The 24952-nt window shown below is 37.9% G+C and overlaps 1 protein-coding gene and 1 non-coding gene across 11 annotated transcripts in view; one reads left to right on the forward strand and one right to left on the reverse strand.

Annotated features, from left to right (window-relative positions):
- The window catches only part of SPATS2 (spermatogenesis associated serine rich 2), a 140389-nt gene that overhangs the window by 50249 nt on the left and 65188 nt on the right, over positions 1–24952 (reverse strand). For 9 of the 10 annotated variants that reach the window (XM_064591296.1, XM_064591291.1, XM_064591293.1 and 6 more), the window contains one exon: positions 15109–15377. The exons of the other annotated variant lie outside the window; for it this stretch is intronic. In XM_064591296.1, the coding sequence (XP_064447366.1) occupies positions 15109–15133 (25 nt within the window). In that variant the 5' untranslated portion in view covers positions 15134–15377. The remainder of the gene's footprint in view (positions 1–15108; positions 15378–24952) is intronic. 10 annotated transcript variants of the gene reach the window in all.
- On the forward strand, positions 7327–7438 carry LOC123845098 (U6 spliceosomal RNA). The gene has a single exon (XR_006790942.1). It is a non-coding gene; the product is annotated as a U6 spliceosomal RNA (small nuclear RNA).

Consider the following 24952-nt stretch of genomic DNA (forward strand, 5'->3'; position numbering starts at 1 on the left):
ATGCTGTTAAGAATTCTTCAGCTATTCTTGACCCTTTGCATTATCATATACATTTCAGAATCACTTTGTCAAGTTCCACAAAAAAATAACATTGGTGGGGTGTGCCTGGCTGGCTCAGTCAGAAGAGCATGCGACTCTTGATCTTGGGGTTGTGAGTCTGAGGCCCACATTGGATATAGAGATTACTAAAAAAAATAAAAACTTAAAAAAAATAATGTTGGAGTTTTTATGAGGATTGCACTAAGTCTATAAATCCATTTCGGAGGACAGTTGTCTTCAAAATTGAGTCTTCTGATCCATGAATATGGTATACCCTTCGATTTAAGTGTTCTTTCATTTCTTCCAATGATGCTTTATCATTTTTGATAGTGTTTTTACATATCTTTCATTGAATTTATTTCTATGTTATACTTTTGGTACAACTGTAAATGGCATCTGTTTTTAAATTTCATTTTCTAATGACTTACTGCTGGTATAAGTAGGTGTGATTGTTTTTTGTAGAATGATTTTATATCCAGCAACATTGTTAAAATCACTAATTCTAATGGTTTACATTCTGTGGGCTTTCTATGTAGGGTATCTACAAAAATCATACAGCAAGCATCAGTGTAGCGGTGAATGCTTAAACCTTTTCCTTTAAGACCAGAAAACAAGACCAAAATGTTTGCTTCATTACTTTTTTTTCCTCCCAACCTTATTGAGAAATAATTGACAAATATGATTATATATATTTAAAGTGTACAATGTAATGAGCTGATATACGTATCTACTGTTGGAATAATGACCAAGACCAAAACAATTAACACATTCATCACCTCACATAGTTAACTCTTCTGCTTCATTACTTCATTACATCAACAACTGGAAATCTAACAACTACAACAAAGCAAGGAAAAGGGAAGAATATCATAAATACTGGAATCCCACTCTTCAAGAATCATCTTATTTCCTCTCTTCTACATTTTTCTGGGGGATTTAATTTTCTGTTTTTTCCCTAACTTCCTTAGAACTTAGCTCACTGGTTTGCAGCCTATCTTCTTTTTCTCATATATACATTTAAAGCTAAAAAACTTTAAAAATCCCTCTAAACATCATTTTAGCTGCACGTTATAAGTTCTTCTGTATAAATTTCTATTATTGTTCTAGTTAAAATATTTTCTAATTTCCATTTTGATTTTTTTTAATCTGTTATTTAGACGTATATTTCTTAATACCCAAATATTTGGAGATTTTCGAATCAACTTTTGGATAACTAGCTTAAATGTGCTGTGGTCAAATAACAATCTGTATGATTTTCATTCTCTAAAAATGGTGGAAATTTGCTTTATGGCCCAGTATATGGTTAATTTTTGAAAATGTTCTAGATGCACCTAAGAAGTAATAAACAGGGGTGTCTGGGTGGCTCAGTCGGTTGAGCTTTCAATTCTTGATCTCAGTTCAGGTCTTGATCTCAGGGTTGTGAGTTCAAGGCCCACACTGCACTCCATGCTGGGCATGGAGTCTACTTAAAAAAAAAAAAAATTAATAACCATATATATACTTAGTTGTTGGATATACTGTTCTAATTATGACAATTACATCACATTTGCTAGTCATATCATTCAAATATTTTATTTTATATCTTTATTAATTCTTCATCTGATTGTTTTGTCAGTTACTGAGAGATCTGTATTAAAATCGCCTACTATAATTATGTATTTCTCTTTTAATTCTGTAAATCTTTGTTTTAAATCTGTTATTAGAGGGGTACCTGGGTGGCTCAGTCAGTTAAAGGTCTGCCTTTGGCTAGGGTCTTGATCTCAGGGTCCTAGAATCAAACCCCATTGGGCTCCCTGCTACTCAGAGAGTCTGCTTCTCCTCCCTCTCTGCCCCTCCCCCCACTTGTGCTCTCTCTCAAATAAATAAATTTTTAAAATCTAAATCTGTTATTAAAATTATTTTTTGTTAAATTAAATGGTTTATCATTATGAAGTGCCCCTCCTTTATCCCTAATCATGCTTTCTTGCCTTAAAGTCTACTTTGGCTGAATATTAATATATCCACATTCAGAACAGTTTTCTTTTGTTTAGTGTCTAATTCTTTTTTTTATGCTGGTAAAAAAAAAAAAAGCACAGTACAAAACTTACCATCTTTACCATTTCTAAGTGTATATAGTTCAGTAGTGTTAAGTATATTCACATTGTTATACAACTACTCTCCAGAACTTTTTCATCTTATAAAACTTAAACTCTGTATCTATTAAACAACTCCCCATATCCCATTATACCCCATAACCCTCAACTCCTAACAATCACCATTCTACTTTCTGTGACTTTGACTCCTGAAGATACCTTCTATAAGTGGAATCATGTATTTGTATTTTTATGACTGGCTTATTTCACTTAGCATAATTTTTTTAAAATTTTTTTAAATTAACATATAATGTATTATTTGTTTCAGGGGTACAGGTCTGTGACTCATCAGTCTTACACAATTCACAGCGCTCCCCATAGTACATACCCTCCCCAATGTCCATCACCCAGCCACCCCATCCCTCCCACCCCCCTCCACTCCAGCAACCCTGTTTGTTTCCTGAGATTAAGAGTCTCTTATGGTTTGTCTCCCTCTTTGGTTTCATCTTGTTTCATTTTTCCCTCCCTTTCCCTATGATCCTCTGTCTTGTTTCTCAAATTCCTCCTATCAGTGACAGCACATGATACTTGTCTTTCTCTGATTTATTTTGCTTAGCTTAATACCCTCTAGTTCCATCCACACTGTTACAAATGGCAAGATTTCAATTTTTTGATGGCTGCATAATATTCCATTGTATATATCCATTCATCTGTTGATGAACATCTAGGCTCTTTCCATAGTTTGGCTATTGTGGACACTGCTGCTGTAAACATTGGGGTGCACATGCCCCTTTGGATCACTACATAGCATAATGTTCTTAAGGCTTATCCATGTTGCAGCATGTAGTGACTAGTCTCTTAATTTAACAGCTTCCCTGGAGATTATAACATCTATTTTTGACTTGTAAACTTCTATTAATTGGCAGTTTTACCTCTCTTCCTTGATAAAGCAAGGGAGCTTATGCCCCTCCTAATGTATAGGCCATGACTACCGTGTATGTTAATTCTCTATGTGTTTTTTTGAAGTTGAGAGAGAGAGAGTGAGTGAGTCAGGGGAGGGGCAGAGGGAAAGAATCTTTAAGTAGACTCCCCACTGAGGAGTGAGCCCAACATGACATGGGGCTTGATCTCACAGCCCATGAGATCATGACCTGAGCTGAAACCAAGAGTTGGACATTCACTCAACTAAGCTACCCAGGTGCTCCATCATTCTCTATGTGTGTGTGGGTTTTTATGAAAGATGTATTTTAATTTTTTTATTTATTTTTGCAAGAGAGAGAGAGCATGAGTGCACAAGTGAGGGGAGAGGCAGAGGGAGAAGCAGACTCCTGCTGAGCAGGGAGCCCTATGCAGGACTTGATCCCAGGACCCTGGGATCATGACCTGAGCCGAAGGCAGACACTTAACTGACTGAGCCACCCAGGTGCCCTCTCTATGTGTTTTAAAATCCTAACATCCTAATAAAACATTCTCATTGTTTTATACAATCAATATTCACTTAGACTTGACCATGTATTTTTTTTTAAAAGATTTTATTTATTTATTTGAGACAGAATGAGAGAGAGAGCACATGAGAGGGGGGAGGGTCAGAGGGAGAAGCAGGCTCCCCGCCGAGCAGGGAGCCCAATGCGGGACTTGATCCCGGGACTCCAGGATCATGACCTGAGCCGAAGGCAGTCACTTAACCGACTGAGCCACCCAGGCGCCCCTTGACCATGTATTTGTGGTTTGCATTGCTATTCATGCATTCTTGCATCTCCAACCTTCCAACTGGGTCATCTTTCTTCTGTATTCAGAACACCTTTAGGATTTTTTTCAGTGGGGTTCCAACGGTGACGACTTCTTTTTGGTTTTATTTTTGTGTTTTGTTTTTTAAAACTGTTTATTTTGCTTCATCCTAGAAGGATATTTTCACTGTATATGATGTGTGTAGAATTGCAGACTGGCAGTTATTTTAATTTAGAACTTTAAAGATATCATCCCACTGTCCTCTGACTTCTATTGTTCCTGTTGAGAAGTTAGCTCTAGGTCTGACTGTGATCCTTTCAAAATTGTTTGTTTGTTTAAGCTTTTATTTATTTACCTGACACACAGAGAGTGCAAGCAGGGGGAACGGCAGAGGGAGAGGGAGAAGCAGGCTCTCGCTGAACAAGGAGCTTGATGCGGGGCTCGATTGTAGGACCCCGGGATCATGACCTGAGTCAAAGGCAGATGCTTAACCAACTGAGCCACCCAGGCACCCTCAAAATTGAATATTTTCTTCCTCTGGCTGCTTTTAAGATTTTCTGTCTTTGTTTCCTAGAAATTTTACTATGATGTTCCTAGCTGTGGATTTCTTTATATTTATTCTCCTTGTGATTTGTAGCACTTTTTTTTTTTTTTTAAGATTTTATTTATTTGACAGAGACAGACATAGCAAGAGCAGGAATACAAGCAGGGGGAGTGGGAAAGGGACAGGCAGGCTTCCCGCTGACCAGGGAGCCCAATGCAGGGCTCGATCCCAGGACCCTGGGATCAGGACCTGAGTTGAAGGCAGACACTTAACGACTGAGCCACCCAGGTGCCTCGATTTGTAGCACTTCTTGAATCTGTGGCTTGATGGTTTTCATGAATTTTGGAAAGTTATCAACAATATCTCCTCAAATACTCTTCCTTATTCTTTTTCTTCTGGAGTTCCCATTACACATATGACATATCTAATCTCTGTTTTCTCTAAGTCTTTCACCTACTCTTCTGTATTTCCTAATCTTTTGAATTTTCATGCATGATTTAGTTTCTTCTAACTTATAATGCAGTTCACTGATTCTTCTCAGATACTATCAATCTGTTTTCATTTTATTTTCTTTAAAGATTTTATTTGAGAGAGCGAGAGAGAGCACAAGTGGGGGAGGGGCAGAGGGAGAAGCAGACTCCCTGCTGAGCAGGGAGCCCAATGCGAGGCTCAATCCCAGGACCCCAGGATCACGACCCGAGCCAAAGGCAGACACTTAACTGACTGAGCCACCCAGACATCAGCTTTTAAAACCATACATTGAGGGCACCTGGGTGGCTCCGTCGTTAAGCGTCTGCCTTCGGCTCAGGTCATGATCCCAGAGTCCTGGGATTGAGTCCCACATCGGGCTCCCTGCTCAGTGGGAAGCCTGCTTCTCCCTCTCCCACTCCCCCTGCTTGTGTTCCTGCTCTCGCTGTGTCTCTCTCTGTCAAATAAATAAAATCTTTAAAAAAATAAATAAATAAAAATAAAACCACAGACTTAATAGTTTCAATTACTGTATTTTTCAGATCTAAAATACGCATTAAAAATAGTTTGCCAGGGGCACCTGGGTGGCTCAGTCGTGATCTCAGGATCCTGGGATCGAGTCCCGCATCAGGCTCCCCACTCCGCGGGAAGCCTGCTTCTCCCTCTCCCACTCCCTCTGCTTGTGTTCCCTTTCTCGCTGTGTCTCTCTGTCGAATAAATAAATAAAATCTTTAAAAAAAAAAGTTTGCCAGTTATCTGTTGAATTTCCCCAACTTGTCTTTATTTCCTTGAACCTTTTAAGAATAGTTATTTTAAATCTGATAACTCCAATATTTGGATCTCCTGTGTATTTGTTCTATTGTCTAATGTTTCTTGTTCCATATTCTTATTGTTTCATCCCCTCATGTTTCTAATTATTTTTTTATTGTGTACTAAACGACCTATTTAAAAAACTGGTAATGAAAGTAATATGTAAGGATTTCCAGAGAGGATCTGTTTACTTGTACCAGGGCACTTATGTTACCTCAAACCAATTTCAGGTATTGAAATAATTTGAAGCTAAGTTGCAATTCCTACAAGGGCGAGTCTATTTCCACTCATCTTTACTACTAGGAGTCAAGTCTCCTGGGGTCCTATGCAAGAGCAAGGGGGGATGGTCACCAGTCCCCGTTGACATCCCAGAAGGCCCTGAACATCCATCACTGTCCTCTTGGCTCCAGGAATTTGTCACCATTCAGCTTTTCAACTGCTCTATCCTATTTGTTTCACCCAAGTAATTGCTTGTCTATGTTACTCTCCCTTCAAAATGTTTACCTTCCCTATCTTTGGTCTAACGGATTCTTGCATGCACCAAACTTGCATGCACTTAAATTGGTTCTAAGAATAACCTATTTTTTTAATTGCCCAGGGTAGAAAGATAAGCCATATTTACTTAGTTTCCCACCTTTATATTAGATATTTTAGATATATTATTTTATCCCTAAAAGGAAAGAAAAAAGAGAAATACGTGGCCAATTATTTCCAGTTATCTTTTGTAGAGCAGTCAGCTAGAGCCTAAAATAAAATGTCCTCTTTACTGAATTTCTAAAAAGAGATGACATTAAAAAAGTATATTAAGAGTGAGTAAATGACTTTCAACAAAAAGAATGTGATTGAGAAAAATGAACCTAAAAGGCCCAAAGACTTGCTTTGGTTCTGTATTAACTTCCCATGGGCGTTATAACAAATTACCACAAACTTGGTGGCTCAAACAATAGAAATTTATTCTGTCATAGTTCTAAAGCCTAGAAGTCCAAAACCAGTTTCACTGGGCTGAAATCAAGGTAATGGCAAGGTCACACTCCCTCTGAAAGCTCTAGAGGAGAATCTGTTCCTTGCCTTTTCCAGTTGCTGGTAGGTGTCGGCATTCCTTGGCTTGCCATATCACCCCAATCTCTGCCCTCGGAGTTATAATGCCCTCTCTTCTATCTGAAATCTCCTTCGGCCTTCCCCTTATAAGGATACCTGTGACTGCCATTTAGGGGTCACCTGGATGATCCAGGATAATCTCCCCATCTGAAGATGGTGATAGATGGTAGCTACACCTGTGGTGAACATATAGCATTATATATAGTTTTCAAATCACTATGTTGTACACCTGAAACTAATGTAACAATGTGTATCAACTATACTTCAATTAAAAATTTTAATTTAAAAAAATCTGAAATATTTTTAAAATTATAAACATAATTTGTTTCTAGACAATCTACAGTGTATCAAAGTAATGAGCTAGTTGTTGGAAAGACATACAAGAATAAAACCCAGTTATTATCCCAACAGACTCAGAGTCTAATAGGCAAAGAAAGACAGGCATACAGTGAATGTTTGTAGGTATAACAGATGAACTGGGAGGCACAAAGAATAAAGAGGTCAGTTCTGACAGTTATTAAGGTTCCTTTAAATTTAAAAATTCTATGACTTTATAAAAAGTTTGTAGTGCTCACACTGGTAGCACATATACTAAAACTGGAATGGTACAGAAAAGATTGGTGTGGCCCCCACGCAAGGATGACATGCAAATTCACGAAGTGTTCCATAAAAAATTTTTTTAATTAAAATTTAAAAATAAAAACAGGTTGTAGCTCTTCTCTTTAAAAGGAAGTCCTTACATCCATTAGGATAGCTATTTAAAAAGCAAACAAACAGAAGACAAGTGTTGGAGAAGATGTAAACAAGCTAGAACCCTGTGTACTGCTGGTGGGAATGTAAAAGAGTACATCTGCTACGAAAACAAAATGGCAGTTCCTCACAAAATTAAACAGAATTACCATTAATCCAGCAATTCCACTTCTGGCTATAAGCCCAAAAGAAGTGAGAGCAGGGATTTCAAAAGATATCTGTACACCCATGTTCATAGCAGTATTATTTACAACAGTCAGAAAGTGGAAACAACCCAACTGCCCCATCCACAGATAAACAAAATGTGATAATACATACAATGGAATATTACTCAGCTTTAAAAAGGAAGGAAATTCTGACACATGCTACAACATGGATTAACTCTGAACACATTGTCCTTAGTGCAATAAGCCAGTCATAAAAGGACAAATACTATATGATTCCATTTGTATGAGTTATCAAGAATAGTCAAATTCACAGAAACAAAAAACAGAAAGTAGGATGGTAGTTTCCAGGGATTAGGATAAGGGAGAGTAGGGAGTTATTGGATACGGGGTTTCAGTTTTGTGAAATGAAAAAAATTTGGGGAGGGCAGAGGAAAGGAAGAGAGAAACATTTAGGTAGATCTATATAAAATAAGTAGTGAAGCAATTAAGCAATAGCACAGTACTGAGATAGAGAAACTGTTCATGCATGATCAACTATGAAATTTAAGTCAGCTACTTTAATGTTTCAGAGGTTTAAATATCAAATGTGAAGGTGTTTTGTAGCTGAATAGTTTCATAAGTGGGAAAAGAGGAAGAGAGAGAACTAAAGTGCAAAATGAAGTCAACAAAAAAAGTACAATACTTGTGAACTTGGCTCTTATCATTGTAACTTGATAAATATAGTTAGACACTTACAGGCAAACACAGTTTTTATGTCTAGAAAAATATTAGCAAATCTGACTGTTGAAAAGGGTCTAGTGTACCAAACCCAGAGATAGTGATTCCCCCCAAAAATTTTTTTTTTAATTTCCATGATGATCCTGAGATACAGTCAAGTTTGAGAGAAAGAGATTACCTGACCAAAACCAGGGCACCTAAAATTTTAAAAATTACAATCGTTTGGTCTCATCCTTCTCTAGTCTCTAAAGACTATTTAGAGAGAAAATTAGGATCATTAGTAATCTGTGGGAATCAGAACTAAACCTATTCCCAACCTTGGATTACCCACAGAGTTGGTTTTCTTTTATCTCGTGCTGACATCAGTCAGGAAACAAAGTTATATGTAATTATCCCACTATAAATTCATATCCTGAACCTAATAGGTTCCCAAATACCTGCTATGGGTTCTACTCAAAAGTTCTCTTATTTGATTTTCAACATTTGGGTGCCCAACAAATGGTTCAAGTAATCCAAGGGTAAGGCCCACAAGAGATTTTTGGCAGAAGCATTTTTTACCTAATTAACTAGTAAGCCACATGAACCAGTAGGCTACTTAATGTCTAAAGACCTGCCCCCTGTTGCCACTATTTAATTCAGAGCTATTCAAACCACCAGGTATAAAGAACTAGTTGTTGTTTTAATTTCTAATCTTTGAGGACCAGGGCTTTTATAAAACAATAAAACTGGGCTTGAGGGTGGTGGGAAGAGGTTGGGCAAGTCCTCTCCTTAAAACACAAGTATTAAGCTGAACAAAACTGTCAAAAACAACCATTTCAGGGCTCTAGAAATCAATCAAAGGCCACAACAAATTATTGAGAAACTGCTAGAGCCTTAAGTAAGAACAACGAAGTCTCTACCTTTCTTGCCTAGGACTGCTCCCATTCATATCTCCAGCTCCGTGGAGGACAACAGCTTTACCAAGGCAAGGCTAGCCATAAAAACCAGCAGCTTTATTGCCAAAGAAGGCTAACTAGAGAGGAGGGAGTTTTGCCCTAAAGTAGGCTAAAGTGGAGAACTCAGTTAGAAAAATTTTTTTTAAAAACTTGCTGCTTTGCTAGCCTGAAGTTGGGAGTCTTGGTTAGGTGAGTGGTAAACAAATAGGAAATTTAACAGGAAAATCTTGGAAATGAAAGAACCATAGAAAAGCTAGATTAGTTCTCTATACATCCCTAGCTAAATGAGAAACTATGCACATGCACCGGGAAACCCAAGAGGCCAGTGGAAAGTAAAAGTGAAAACAAACTTAAGAACTGCCTGAACTTTGAATGTCCTCCTCAACCCACATAGTTCAATCAGCAGAGGATAAAAGCTTATGCATTTGAGATGTTTAGCAGAACAGTCCAAATCACTGGCTGACCAATAAACATTGCAGACACAGGGACAATCCCTAAAAACCAAAAATAAAAAATAAAAATTAGAATTTTAAAAAATGTGCAGGTACCTTTGTGATGTACACATGGGACAGGTAGATGCCTCAATTTATGTCCAGGCTAATTATTTTTAAAATACCCTCAAGAAAATAAATTAAGAATCCAGAGTTAATATATTACCTTAACTATCCACTTAAAAAGCCAAGAAAGAAAAAAAAGATTCGTACATAGGTAAAACAATCAATAGAAACTGACTCTGAAAGCATCCACAAGTTGGTGGACTTAACCAACAAAACTTCAAAACAACTAATAAAAATATATTCAAGGAATTAAAGGAAAATATACTCATACTGACTCAACAAATAGAGAATCTCAATAGAGAAATAGAAACTGTAAGATAAAACTAAAAAGAAATTCTAATTGCAAATACAATACCCAAATGAAAAATTCACCAGACTTAATAGCAAATTTGAGATAGCAGAAGAAAAAAATCAGTGAACTTGAGAAACGATCAATAGGAATTAAACAATCTAAATAAAGGAAAAACAATATGAAAAAAAATTTAGAAGACAAAAGAAAAATGTTCCTCAGTCACCTGTGGGATAACATTAAGCTTACCAATATACACATCACAGGATTCCTAGCAGGGGAGGAAAGAGGGAAAGGAGCAAGAAAAATATTTTTTTGATGAGGGGTGCCTGGTGGCTCAGCTGGTTAAGCGACTGCCTTCAGCTCAGGTCATGATCCTGGAGTCCCAGGATTGAGTCCCGCATCGGGCTCCCTGCTCAGCAGGGAGTCTTGCTTCTCCCTCTGACCCTCCCTCTTCTCACGCTCTCTCTCTCTATCTCATTCTCTCAAATAAATAAATAAAATCTTAAAAAAATTTTTTGATGAAATAATGGCGAACACTTAATGAAATTCCCAAGAAATCCATACCAAATTGCATCAGTCCAACTGCTAAAGACAAAGAGAACAAGAAGACAACAAGAGAACAAAAACAAGAAAAAATGATTCATTGCAAACAGAGGAACAACAATATGACATATTCAGTGGAAAAGCATATTCTAAGTGCTGAATTCTATAGCCAGCAAAACTATCCTTCAAAAATGAAGGTAAAATAAAGATATCCAGATTAAAAAAAGAAAAGTCTAAAAGAATCCATTCCTGTCAGACTTGTGTACAAGAAAAACTAAATTCTTCAGGCTGAAAGGAAAACCAACAGTAACTCAAATCCAGAGGAAGGAATTAAGAGTACTCAAAATGGTAAATATTTGGGTAAATATAAAGACTACATATATTTTTTTTCCTTTCTCCAAATTTCTTCAAAAAGCGTAAGACTGTTTAAAACAATAATTATAACAACATATTGTTGTGGTTATATATGGATGTGATATATGTGAAATAATAGTACAAAAGCAGGGGAGAGGAAACAAGGCTATATTGGAACAAAGCTACTATATTTTACTAGATTTTTTTTGTAAGGATTTTATTTATTCATTTGAGACACAGAGATACAGAGAGAGAGAGCATGAGTAGGGGGAGAGGCAGGGGGAGAGGGAGAAGCAGGCTCCCAACTGAGCCAGAAGCCTGACGTGGGGCTCGATCCCAGGATCCTGGGATCATGACCTGAGCTGAAGGCAGACGCTCAACCATCTGAGCCACCCAGGCACCCCTATTTTACTGGAATTCAGTATTAACCGGAAGTAGCTTGTGACAAGTTACAGATGCATATTGCAATCCTAGAGCAACCATTAATAAAATAACTATTTAAGAAATAGCTTTAGGGGTGCCTGGGTGGCTCAGTCATTAAGCATCTGCCTTCGGCTCAGGTCATGGTCCCAGGGTCCTGGGATGGAGCCCCGCATCGGGCTCCCTGCTCAGCGCAAAGCCTGCTCCTCCCTCTCCCCCTGCTTGTGTTCCCTCTCTCGCTGTGTCTCTCTCTGTCAAATAAATAAATAAAATCTTAAAAAAAAAAAAGAAATAGCTTTAAAAAAATCAGAGGAATTAATACACTAAGAAGTATAAAATATAAAATAATATAAATATCTAATATATAAAATATAAAAAATATATAAAAAAGAAGGCAATAAAGCAGTAGCAGAGGAATAAAAAAATAAGATGTAGAAAACAGCAAATAGGCATAAACCCAATCATGCTCATAAATACATTAAATGTTGAATGGACTAACTAATCAAAATGTAGAGTTGTCAGACTGGATAAAAAGGCAAGATCCAACTATATGGTGTCTACAAGAGACACCTCTTAAGTTCAAAACACAAATAGACTGGAACCAAAGGATGAGGGTTTCAGCACCACCGCCCACCAAAAAAAAAAGAGGATGAAAAAGATAATTCCTGAAAACAGTAATTATAAGAGAGCTGGATTTGCTATATTAATATCAGAAAAATTAAAACTTCAAAGACATATTCCTAGAGATAAAGAATATCTCATAAGAAAATAAATCTATCAACAAGATAAAACAATTATAAATGTATATATACTTAATAACAGAGTCCCAAAATACGTAAATTAAAAACTGACAAAACAGAAAGGAAAAATACACAATTCAACAACTGCAGTTGAAGATTCAATAATTTTCTCTTAGTAAATGACAGAACAATTAAACAGAAAATTAGGATATAGATAATTTACATCATGATCACCCAACTTGATCTAACATATATAAGAACAATCTCCCAACAATAGATCAATACACATTCTTTTCAAGCATACATGGTATGTTCCAGGACAAATCATATACCAGACAAATACATCACAAGAACAGAAAACTACAGACTGATAGCCCTCATGAATATAAGTTTTAAAAATCTGTACCAAAATACTAGCAAACAGAAACCAGTAACATAAAAAAGGGATCATACATTATGACCAAATGGGATTTATTTATTTATTTTATTCATGAGAGACAGAGAGAGAGAGAGAGAGAGAGGCAGAGGCAGAGGGAAAAGCAGGCTCCCTGCGGAGCAAGGAGCCTGATGCGGAACTCGATCCCAGGATCCTGAGCTGAAGGCAGACGCTTAATCAACTGAGCTACCCAGGCGCCCCCCAAATGGGATTTATACCAGGAATGCAGAATTGTTTATCATCTGCAAATTAATTAGTACTCTATATTAATAAAGGACAAAATCACATGATTCCATTAATAGATCAGGGTTTCCTCAGCAGTATTGACCTTTGGATCAGGCAATTCTTTGTTGTGGAGGGCTGTCTTGTGCACTGTAGGATGTTTACAGAATCCTGGAGCTACACCCACTAGATGCCACTAGCACCTTGCCCCTGCAAGCTGTGACCTCCAAAAACGTCTCCAGACATTGGCAAATATCCCCTAAGGGGCAAAATTATCCCTGTTTGAGGAGGACTGAAATAAATGCAGAAAAAACATTTGACAAAAATCCCAACACTCATTCATGTAAAAACTCAACAAAACAGGAATAGAAAGGAAGTTCCTCAAACTGATAAAGGACATCTAGGAAAACCCTACAACTAACATCATACTTAACAGTGAGAGACTAAATGCTCCTCTCCAAGCTTTCATAAGTATTTTGTGCTTTTTTTGTTCAACAAATTATACATATAGATTTATTTCAGAGAAAATCCTAACAACAAATAAGCTTTCTTTTGTTTCCAACTATATGTAAATCCAGGCTATGTTCAAATCAAAATTAGTTAGCACTTAATGCCTATGATATGGTCAAAAATTCAAATTCATTTTATAGTAATTAAATACCAACTATAAAAAGCACTGAATCCTTACAGCTCTGACAAAATACAGACATGAATTAAACAAAGACTCTAGTTTTAACAAGGTCGAAGCAATCTGCTGAAGTTAACTTTTTAAGGAAAAATTAAACCTAAACTTTTCAGATGAAATTGTTTTATTTTAAAATCTGGAGTGCTATTTTTACTATAGTATTTCTCATTTGTAGGAGGAAAACAGATACTCAACATTTCAAACGTAACTGGGAAGAAAGCAAACTGAATCATGATGACTAAGAAGAAACAAACTTTGGTTATAAAAGCTTTTCAGTTGATAATCTCATTCTATAAAACCGTTCTTTAGTAATCTAACCATTCCTTAGAATTCAGGTTTCCTTTATACAGATTTACTATACAATGAGTATAGTAACCACATACTTTCAAAACTACAAGCAGTTGGGGCGCCTGGGTGGCTCAGTTGGTTAAGCGACTGCCTTCGGCTCAGGTCATGATCCTGGAGTCCCGGGATCGAGTCCCGCATCGGGCTCCCTGCTCGGCAGGGAGTCTGCTTCTCCCTCTGACCCTCCCCCTCTCATGCTCTCTCTCTCTCTCTCTCATTCTCTCTCTCAAATAAATAAATAAAATCTAAAAAAAAACCAAAAAAAAAACTACAAGCAGCTCTGGTACGTTATTTTCTTAAAATAAGGTTTATGAACTACTAAGTCAAAATTAAGTTTAAAAGCATTTCCCTTCATACTTAACACATGACACCTGGATCTACACCTTTGTTTTGAATTAAAGAACATTAACTTTAAATTGAAAATTAAATTCAGTGAGGGAAAAAAGCTAGGATAGCTATGGTCATTCTTTTAACAAATATATTCCAGTTATGTATAATAGTTCTAGAGCTACTGTTAAATTTGTCCCTTTGCATTTTTGTAGCTATTCTAAAAAAGGTGAAAAGGTGATTTTATAGTCTTTATTGTCCTTGCCCTTCTTGTAACTATTCTTGGTATTTCTTGATCTTGGCATCTTGTATTTTACTTTAGACAAGAAGCTAGAGTAATAATCCCAGAAGGAAAGCTAAAGAAGGAATCTAAAACTGAAAACATTTACTCTTGCTTCTTTTCCTGTCTCCAATGAAAAAAACATCAACTCACAGGATATAGACTATCCTGCAGTAAGTTATCTCCCACCATGCCCCCTAACATATGTTCACACTCCAGAGAGTGCATTTTCTAGAAAGCAGTTGGCTTTCCTGCAAATATATTCCAATTTAATATGTTTATAGAAGTAGAAAAGCAATTGTTATATGAATTAATTCCCAAACTAGTAACACACAAAACTATAATCTAATATCCACAAATACTTAAATAATTAAAGAGACAACAGATAAAGTTGTGAATGTTATATATTCTAAAATTAACTGCAGTCAAGACAAAGAGATAAATTATACCTATCAGTAGTACTGCACTGGGCAAGGGAAAATATAACCATTCAAAACACATTAAGAGAACCTTTTAAAAATATATAGATCATTATTTCACAACTATGCTTTTACAATTTATGCCCACATGTAATCTTACCCTTCTGGTTTTGTTTCCTAGACATTGTGGTTTCTTTGATCTCAAAAAATATAGATGAAAAGTATCCTTTTGCCTTGTCTGAGTTCTGACCGTAGTTATCTCTGATTTAAAAGTAGGCAACGGAAGTCTGTTGTTGGAGGTGATAAATACCAAATCGTGGTTATCTGAAATTCTGCTCACTAGCTGTTGATCTCCTTTCCTTCTCTTGTATCAACTTCTTGTCAGGAAATATCATTGCAGACATTCATGTCTCTTTCTCCAGGGAGATTCTGGAGGGAAAACACACAAACACATTCACGATTACAGTAACAGCTATCTGTACAAAATTTCTAACAGATACCCACAGGTTTTACTTTGTATTTTTTCTAAACAAAACTAGCTATTAAAAAGAAAGTACTCTAGAAAGAATATAGTCATTAAAAGCATTATTTTGCTCCATAAGAAACTTTAATCTTAGAGAAAGAGACCCAACCAAGAAACAAACTGTGAACTATACAGAACAAACTGCCAATTACCAGAGGGGAGGGGGGTGGGGGGACAGATGAAATAGGGGATGGGGATTAAAGAGGGCACCTGTGATGAGCACCGTGTGTTGTATGGAATCGTTGAATCACTCTACCATACATCTGAAACTAATGTAACGGTGTATGTTAACTATACTGGAATTAAAAGAAAAAGAAACTTTAATCTTAAAATCAGACCATCTTCTTAGTTCAGAAAGAAATTGTCTTACTCTTATCTTTTGTATCTATCTCAAAAATCTTATCCCCAACTCTGCTTCACAAAGTATTACCTCTTATCACTCCCTAAGAACTTTACCACCTGCTCTTCCTGCCCAAATCAAGGGTCTTTCTTCTGCCTCTAGGAATTCCTGTGTCTAACCTCTCTTCCAATTTCCCAACTCAAATCCAGCTGCAAGAAAACTGGGGAAGGGGGTGGGTGAATGGGGAGATCACAAAGGAATTTTAATTGGAAACAGCAAAATTTCAACTAGTCACCAGTACAGGAAGCAAGCTGTAAAGATACAAATGCTATTTTTTCCCATATATTACTGAACTTTAAAAAATATATGACCAAGATTTCTGGGTAAAGAAAGCATGATCAAAGGACTCTTACATCTGGACACCTGATAGGTGCAACCCAAGAAGGAAATGAGAGCAACCTTATGTATAATACTTTCCAATATGAATGGAGAAGAATGAATAAGTAGACAGCCCTGGTACAGTTTAAAAAAAAAAAAATCCACCAAGAATAAGAGTCTCTGTGGATATAGAGAATAGATTGGTGGTTACCTGAGGCTGGGGGCGTAGAAAAAAACCGGTGAAGGGGGTCAAATGATTCATATTTCCAGTTATAAGGTAAGTCACAGGGATGTCACATACAGCAAGGTAACTAGTTCATACCATATTCCATATTTGAAAGTAGCTAGGAAAGTGGATCGTGAAAGTTCTTATCACAAGAAAAAAATTTTGTATAGTGAGAGATATTAACTGGACTGTGGTGATCATTTTGCAATATATACAAATACTGAGTTATTAGATTGTACACCTGAAACTAATATGTTATATCAATTATACTCCAAGAGTAAGATTCTCTACAAACCACTATGGGACTTGAGGAAAGACAGGCTGAACCTCTGGGGCTTACTATCTTTCAGAGAATTGAGCCAAATTGGGAGAATCAGCCAAAGCTTATGGAATTACATGGAATTTACCAATGCATAGAGTGGATCTGATAAAAATCTCTATAAAAATACTTTATGAGATTTTATATTATTTTTTTAAGATTTCATTTATTAGAGAACAAGTGGGTGGAGGGGCAGAAGGAAAGGGAGAAGCAGACTCCCTGCTGAGCAGGAAGCCCGATGACGTCAGGCTCGATTCCAAGGACCCTGAGATCATGACCTGAGCTGGAGGCAGACACTTAACAAGCTGAGCCACTCAGGCACCAAGAACAGAATTTATTTTTTTTAAAGATTTTATTTTTTGACAGAAGAGACACAGTGAGAGAGGGAACACAAGCAGGGGGAGTGGAAGAAGGAGAAGCAGGCTTCCTGCTGAGCAGGGAGCCCGATGCGGGGCTCGATCCCAGGGACCCTGGGATGATGACCCGAGCCGAAGGCAGATGCCTAACGATTGAGCCACCCAGGCGCCCCAAGAACAGAATTTAGATAGATCTATCACAAAGGATTAAATTCTTCAATGGCAAGCTCTTCTCTACCCTCATGCCCTCAGCTTAAAGAAAAGAGGATGAGGGGCACCTGGGTGGCTCAGTCAGTTAAGCATTCGACTTGACCTTAGCTCAGGTCTTGATCTCAGGGTTGTGAGTTCAAGCCCCGTATTGGGCTGTACACTGGGCATGGAGCCTCCTTAAAAAAAAAAAAAAGAAAGATAAAAATAGAATGAATGGAATGGAGGAAAGCCTTCACAAGAAAAAAAGAGATTGCAAGAGCATTAAAATGATCCAATCTGAGCATAATTAGAATCAATATAGGGACTCAAAAAATATAGAACTCAATAAAAGGAACAAAAAAAAGCACTCACAGATACCATGCAGAAAAATTTCCTTGAAATAAGGGATCTGAATCTGTTCACTCCCCACCTCCAATCTACCAGAAGGAATTGGACCACTTCTCACTACCTCTCCTGCTACTATTCTCATCTAAGCCATGATCATTTCTCCCCTGCATTGCTATAATCAGGAATGTAATAGTCTCTTAACTGGCATCCTGAGTCTTCTATCCCGCCACGCTTCAGCTTCCATTTCACTAAAGCTGCTTTTAAAATTATAAGATGAACTGTCTCAACTCTGCTGCTCAAAGCCCTCCAGCAGCTCCCCATTTCATTCAAAGTAAAAGCCAGAGTCCTTACAGTGAGTAGCCTAAAAGGTCTTATCTGCCTCTCTTTACCTCTCTGACATAATTTCCCACTACTCTCCCCCTCAGGTACTCCATTCTAGCCATACTGGCCTCATTACTGTCCCTTTTATACCCTAGATATGTTCTCCCCTTCAGGCCCTTAAGGCGTTCCCTCTGCCAGGAATGTTCATCTTCAGATATCTACATGAAATAATTCCTCACTTCCTTTAGGTCTTTTCTCAAATGCTACTTGCTCTGTGGTTATTCATGAAAAACTACTGAATTTGGGGTAAGAAGAGCATGACTCTGGGGCATTACTGCCCAAGGCTGTCCCCATCACCCCCAGGTCAGTGGGAAAGGTAGTTCTACCAAGGTAGGGAAAGCCATAAACACCAGCAGCTTCACTCACAGAGAGGGATGACTAGATATGAAGCAAAGCACAGAATGCCACACCCATCACTGTCAGTAACAATGTGTATTCTTGGTGGCAATGAACAAGCAAGACAAAGGACCTGAGGATGCTGTCACAGTTGGTACAAGCAATGGGCCAGCAGACTAGACAGAATTTAAAGGGAAATCTGAAAACAAGACTATAAAGGGTAAGTGCTCACACATCCATACTAGAGAGACCAGAGAGGATCTACCAGGAGCCTGCAAAAACAGGAAGAAAAAACATGAGAGGGCCCAGTGGAAAGTACAAGTTTGAGCAGACTTTTAAAATGTCTGAATTTTGAAGGAGCTCCCCTTCACACACAAAGATCTACTGGCAGAAAGTGGAAACTCTCCTAGGTCAACGTGTTTAGCACAATCTTTGACAAGTGGCTAACTGACCACTAAGCTATACAAATACAGGTGTGATTCCAGGAAGACAAACTTAAAAATAAAAACAAATTAAAAAAACACAAAACACTAAGCAGGTAATAGCAGCCACACACTCAGGAAAAATACTCCACAGATTTAGTCCAGGCAACAAAACAAAACAACCCTCCAAGGGAAAAACAAATCAAGCAAAGTTGCTACAATATATTATGTAAAATGTCTAGTTTCAACAAAAATTTATGAGACATGTAAAGATGCAGGAAAGTATGACCCAAACTGAAGAGGGGGAAAAAAACCATCATGGAATTGAAAATATCTCTGAGTAGGTCCAAATGCCAAACTAAAACAAAATCTTCAAACTGCTTTAAAGGACTAAAGAAAAATATGAGGACAATGCCATAAACAGAAAATTTCAACAAGAAGATAGAAATCATATAAAAAGAGGTAAACAGAAATTCTAGAGTTGAACACTGGAGTAGAAGAAAAAAATATCAGAAAAACTGGTATCTAATCTGAAGAGAGAAAAGAATAAAGAAAAACAAAGCCCCAGAGACCTAAGGAACAACATCGAGTATAACAAGTGTGGAGTTCCAATTTAGAAGTTCCAGAAGTGGAGAAAAAGGACAGAAATAATGACCAAAAACAATGCAAGCTGATTTTTTTTTGTAAGTAGGCTCCATGCCCAATGTGGAGCCCAACACTTCCAGCGTGGAGCCCAATGCGGGGCTTCAACTCACAACCCTGAGATCGAGTCAGACACCTAACTGACTGAACCACCCAGGTGCCCCAGAAACTGATATTTTTTTAAAAAATTAATCTACAGGGGCTCCTGGGCTCAGTTGGTTAAGTGTTCGACTCTTGATTTCAGCTCAGGTCATGATCTCAGACTCTTGAGATCCAGCCCGCATCAGGCTCCATGCCGAGCATGGAGCCTGCTTAAGATTCTCGCTCTCCCTGGGGTGCCTGGGTGGCTCAGTGATTAAGCATCTGCCTTCAGCTCAGGTCACGATCCCAGGGTCCTGGGATCGAGCCCCACATCAGCTCCCTGCTCAGCGGGGAGCCTGTTTCTCCCTCTGCCTGTCAAATAAATAAATTTTTAAAAAAGAAAAAAGATTCTCTTCCTCTCTCTCTCTAAAAAAAATAAAAATAATAATCATCTACAGACTCAAGAAGTTCGATGAACCACAACTACAATAAACACAAAGAGATCCATACCTAGACATATAGTAAAAATGATAAAATCCATACCTAGACATATAGTAAAAATGGTTAAAAAAAAACCAAAACACCTAAAACAGAAAATCTTGACAGAAGCAAGAAAAAAACCCAGCTCATTTACCAGGAAGCAACAATATAACCGGTTGCTAATCTCTCATCAGAAACAAGGAAAGTCAGAAGACAGTGAAATGACATATTCAAAATGCTGAAAGAAAAAATTGTCAAGCAAGAATGTTTTTTTAAATTTTATTATGTTATGTTAGTCACCATACAATACATCATGAGTTGTTTTTTTTGTTTTTAAGATTTTATTTATTTGACAGAGAGAGAGAGAGAGCAAAAGCAGGGGGAGCAGTAGAGGAAGAGGGAGAAGCAGGCTCCCCGCCGAGCAGGGAGCCTGATGCGGGACTCGATCCCGGGACTCCAGGATCATGACCTGAGCCGAAGACAGCTGCCCAACCAGCTGAGCCACCCAGGCGCCCACATCATTAGTTTTTGATGTGGTGACCCACGATCCATTGTTTTCGTATAACACCCACTGCTCCATGCAGTACGTGCCCTCCTTAATACCCCTCACCGGGCTAACCAATTCCCCACCCCCCTCCTCTCTAAAACCGTGTTTGTTTCTCAGAGTCCATAGTCTCTCATGGTTCATCTCTCCCTCTGATTCCCCCCCCCTTAATTTTTCCCTTCCTTCTCCTGATGTCCTCCATGCTATTCCTTATGTTCCACAAATAAGTGAAACCATATGATAATTGACTTTCTCTGCTTGACTTATTTCACTTAGCATAATCTCCTCCAGTCCTATCCATGTTGATGTAAAAGTTGGGTATTCATCCTTTCTGATGGCTAATATTCCATTGTATATATGGACCACATCTTCTTTATCCATTCTTCTGTTTAAGGGCATCTCGGCTCTTTCCACAGTTTGGCTATTGCGGACATTGCTGCTATGAACATTGGGGTGCATATGGCTCTTCTTTTCACTGCATCTGTGTCTTTGGGGTAAATACCCAGGAGTGCAATTGCTGGGTCATAGGGTAGCTCTATTTTTAAAATTTTGAGGCACCTCCACACTGTTTTCCAAAGTGGCTATACCAACTTGCATTCCCACCAACAGTGTAAGAGGGTTCCCCTTTCTCCACAACCTCTCCAACATTTGTTGTTTCTTGCCCTGTCCATTTTTGCCATTCCAACTGGTGTAAGATGGTATCTCAATGTGGTTTTATTTGAATTTCCCTGATGGCTAATGATGATGAACATTTTTTCATGTGTCTGTTAGCCATTTGTATGTCTTCTTCAGAGAAGTGTCTTTTCATATCTTCTGCCCATATTTTGACTTGATTGTTTGTTTTCTGGGTGTTGAGTTTGAGAAGTTCTTTATAAATCTTGGATACCAGCCCTTTATCTGTAGTGTCATTTGCAAATATCTTCTCCCATTCTGTGGGTTGCCTCTTTGTTTTGTTAACTATTTCCTTTGCTGTGCAGAAGCTTTTTATCTTGGGATGCCTGGGTGGCTCAGTTGGTTGAGCGTCTGCCTTCAGCTCAGGTCATGATCCCAGAGTCCTGGGATCGAGTCCCATATCGGGCTCCTTGCTCAGCGGAGAGCCTGCTTCTCCATCTGCCCCTCCCCCTGCTTGTGCTCTCTCTCAAATAAATAAAATCTTAAAAAAAAAAAAAAAGCTTTTTATCTTGATGAAGTCCCAAAAGTTCATTTTTGCTTTTGTTTCACTAGCTTTTGGAGCTGTATCTTGAAAGAAGTTGCTGTGGCCGATGTCAAAGAGGTTACTGCCTATGTTCTCCTCTAGGATTTTGATGGATTCCTGTCTCACATTGAGGTCTTTCATCCATTTTGAGTTTATCTTTGTGTACGGTGTTAGAGAATGGTTGAGTTTCATTCTTCTGCATGTGGCTGTCCAATTTTCCCAGCACCATTTATTGAAGAGACTGTCTTTGGATCGGAAGAATAAACACTGTTAAAATGTCTATGCTACCCAGAGCAATCTATACCTTCAATGTCATCCCGATCAAAATTCCAGTGACATTTTTCAAAGTGCTGGAACAAACAATCCTAAAATTTGTATGGAATCAGAAAAGACCCCGAATCGCCAAGGAAATGTTGAAAAAGAAAAACAAAGCTGGGGGCATCACATTGCCCAATTTTAAGCTATATTACAAAGCTGTAATCACCAAGACAGCATGGTACTGGCACAAAAACAGACATATAGACCAATGGAACAGAATAGAGAACCCAGATATGGACCCTCAACTCTATGGTCAAATAATCTTTGACAAAGCAGGAAAAAACATGCAATGGAAAAAAGCAAGAATTCTATATTCAGCAAAACCACCTTTAAAAAATGAAGGTGGGGGAAGGAAAAAAAAATGAAGGTAAAAAAATGACAGTGAAATAAAGACACCCCAATGACTTAGGAATCCATTGCTGGCAAACCTGACTTACAAAAAATACTACAGAAAATCTCACAGGCTGAAAGAAAATGACACCAGATGGTAACCTAAATCTACACAAAGAAATGAAGAGCACTGGAAAAAGTAAATATATTGGTAAATATAAAAGACTGAATAAATATATTTTTATTTTCTTCTCTTAATTTATTTAAAAGATTATATAAAGCAGTGATAACAATACTGTATTTTTCAGTTTATAACAAATATAGATGTAACATATCTGGCAACAATTGTACAAAGGAGGGGGGGAAGCTAACTTATAGAATTAAACTAGTATTAAAGTAGGCTATGATAAGATGCATTTTATAATGTCCAGAGCAAGCAACTAAGAGACTAACTCACCATCTGGAAGCCTCTGCATTTTAAATTATGTATTTCTTTTTAATTGACCAGATTAATTATCTCCACCTTGCCACTTGGTGGGTAGGTCACTGTTGCCTTTCACAGCATTAATAATCCCATTCACTTTTTCTCCATGTAATTAAGACTGCAAATTACAGATCACATTCTTAAACTGGCTTAGTGTATAGACACACTAAGCAGATATTAGCAGTCTTTATTAAACAAAATATACATCAGGTACTTCTCGCTGAAGAAGAGTGTTGAGTTTCTACTGAGTTTTCTTCCAGTTATTGTGAGAGTGGTGACTTTGTTCTTTTTATTTTCTGGAGGAAAAATAGAGACCCATAAAGTTAGAGCATCCAGGGTTGTGTTTAATTCTCTTTTTTTTAAGATTTTATTTATTTATTTGAGAGGGAGCAAGAGAGTGCACAAGCAGGGGGGAGGGGCAGAGGGAGAAGCAGGCTCAATCCCAGGACTAGATCCCAGGAACGTGGGATCACGACTTGAGACAAAGGCAGACACTTAAACGACTGAAATAGAAACCTCAACAGACCTGTAGCAAGAAACTAAAACAGTAATTTAAAACCTCCTCCTGCCACACTCAAAAGCACAAGGCCAGAGAACTTCTATATTCTAATATTAAAAAGAAATATTAATTCTCCACAAACTCTTTTAGAAAGTAGAGGAAAGAATACTCCCTAATTAATTTAATAAGACCTATGTAATAAGCAGAATTCTAAAGTGATCTCCCCAAGATTCCTTTCCCTTAGTTTTTCTATCAAATATAATCCAAGTACTGCTGTGAAGGGACTTTGCAGATGTAATTAAGGTCACAGACTTTAAAATAAGGAAATGAACCTAGATTATCCAGGTGGGCCCAATCTAATTGCATGAGCCCTTAGAAGGGGAGAAATTTCTTTGGCTGGAGTTCAGAAAGATGTATCTGAGAAGGGCGCCTGGGTGGCTCAGTCAGTTAAGCCTCAGACTCTTCATTTTGGCTCAAGTCATGATCTTAGGATGGTGAGATTGGGCCCCACATCAGGCTCTGTACTCAGCGGGAGTCAGCTTGAGATTCTCTCTCTGCTTCTCCTTCCATTCCTCCCCTGTTCCCACTCACTCTCTCTCAAATAAATAAATAAGATCTTTAAAAATAAAAAAGAAAGATACATCTGAGAAATGTGAAAGATGGAAATGTCAGAGAGATCTAAAGTGTGAGAGTAATCTGACCTGTCATTACTGGCTTTGAAAGGGGCCATGAGGCAGGAAATGCAGGTGGCCCCTAGAGCTCTTCAACAGATGAATGGATAGAGAAGATGTGGTATATATATACAATGGAATATTACTCAGCCATCAGAAAGGATGAATACCTACCGTTTGCATCAACATGGACAGAACTGGAGGGTATTATGCTAAGTGAAATAAGCCAATCAGAGAAAGACAATTATATGGTTTCATTCATATGTGGAATATAAGGAATAGTGCAGAGAATCATAGGGGAAGGGAGGGAAAACTGAATGGGAAGAAATCAGAGAGGGAGACAAACCATGAGAGACTCCTGACTCCAGGAAACAAACTGAGGGTTGCCGAAGGGAGAGGGGTGTGGGGATGGGCATTAAGGAGGGCACGTGATCTGATGAGCCCTGGGTGTTATACGCAACTATCGAATAGTTGAACACTACATCAAAAACTCATGATGTACTATATGTTGGCCAACTGAATTTAAATTAAAAAAAAAAAAAAGGAAAGAAGATGTTAAAAAAAAAAAAAAAATGACACTAGGGCACAAAAAAAAAAGAATGACACTGGGGCCAACAGCCAGCAGGGAAACAGTACTACAACCTCAGTCCTACAACCATATGAAACTGAATTCTGCCAATAGCCTGAATAAACCTGGGGGGGGGGTGAGTCATCTCTTCAGGGAAGCCTTCTCTGACCACCCTAACTAGAACAATAGTTCCTAACACTTCCATTCCCTTACCCTGCCCTATTTTTTTCTACACCTTATTACTACACCTAGCATTTATTTCTTTATTGTCCTTCTTCCCCAATAGAATGTACACTTCGTGAGGACTGCAATTTTTACTATCCTGATCATTCTTTTTTTTTATGATTTTATTTTTTTATTTGTCAGAGAGAGAG

Source organism: Mirounga angustirostris, unplaced genomic scaffold, assembly GCF_029215605.1.
Source record: "Mirounga angustirostris isolate CCGP_5_RB_7025 unplaced genomic scaffold, mMirAng1.0.hap1 SCAF_5, whole genome shotgun sequence".
Classification (NCBI taxonomy): domain Eukaryota; kingdom Metazoa; phylum Chordata; class Mammalia; order Carnivora; family Phocidae; genus Mirounga; species Mirounga angustirostris.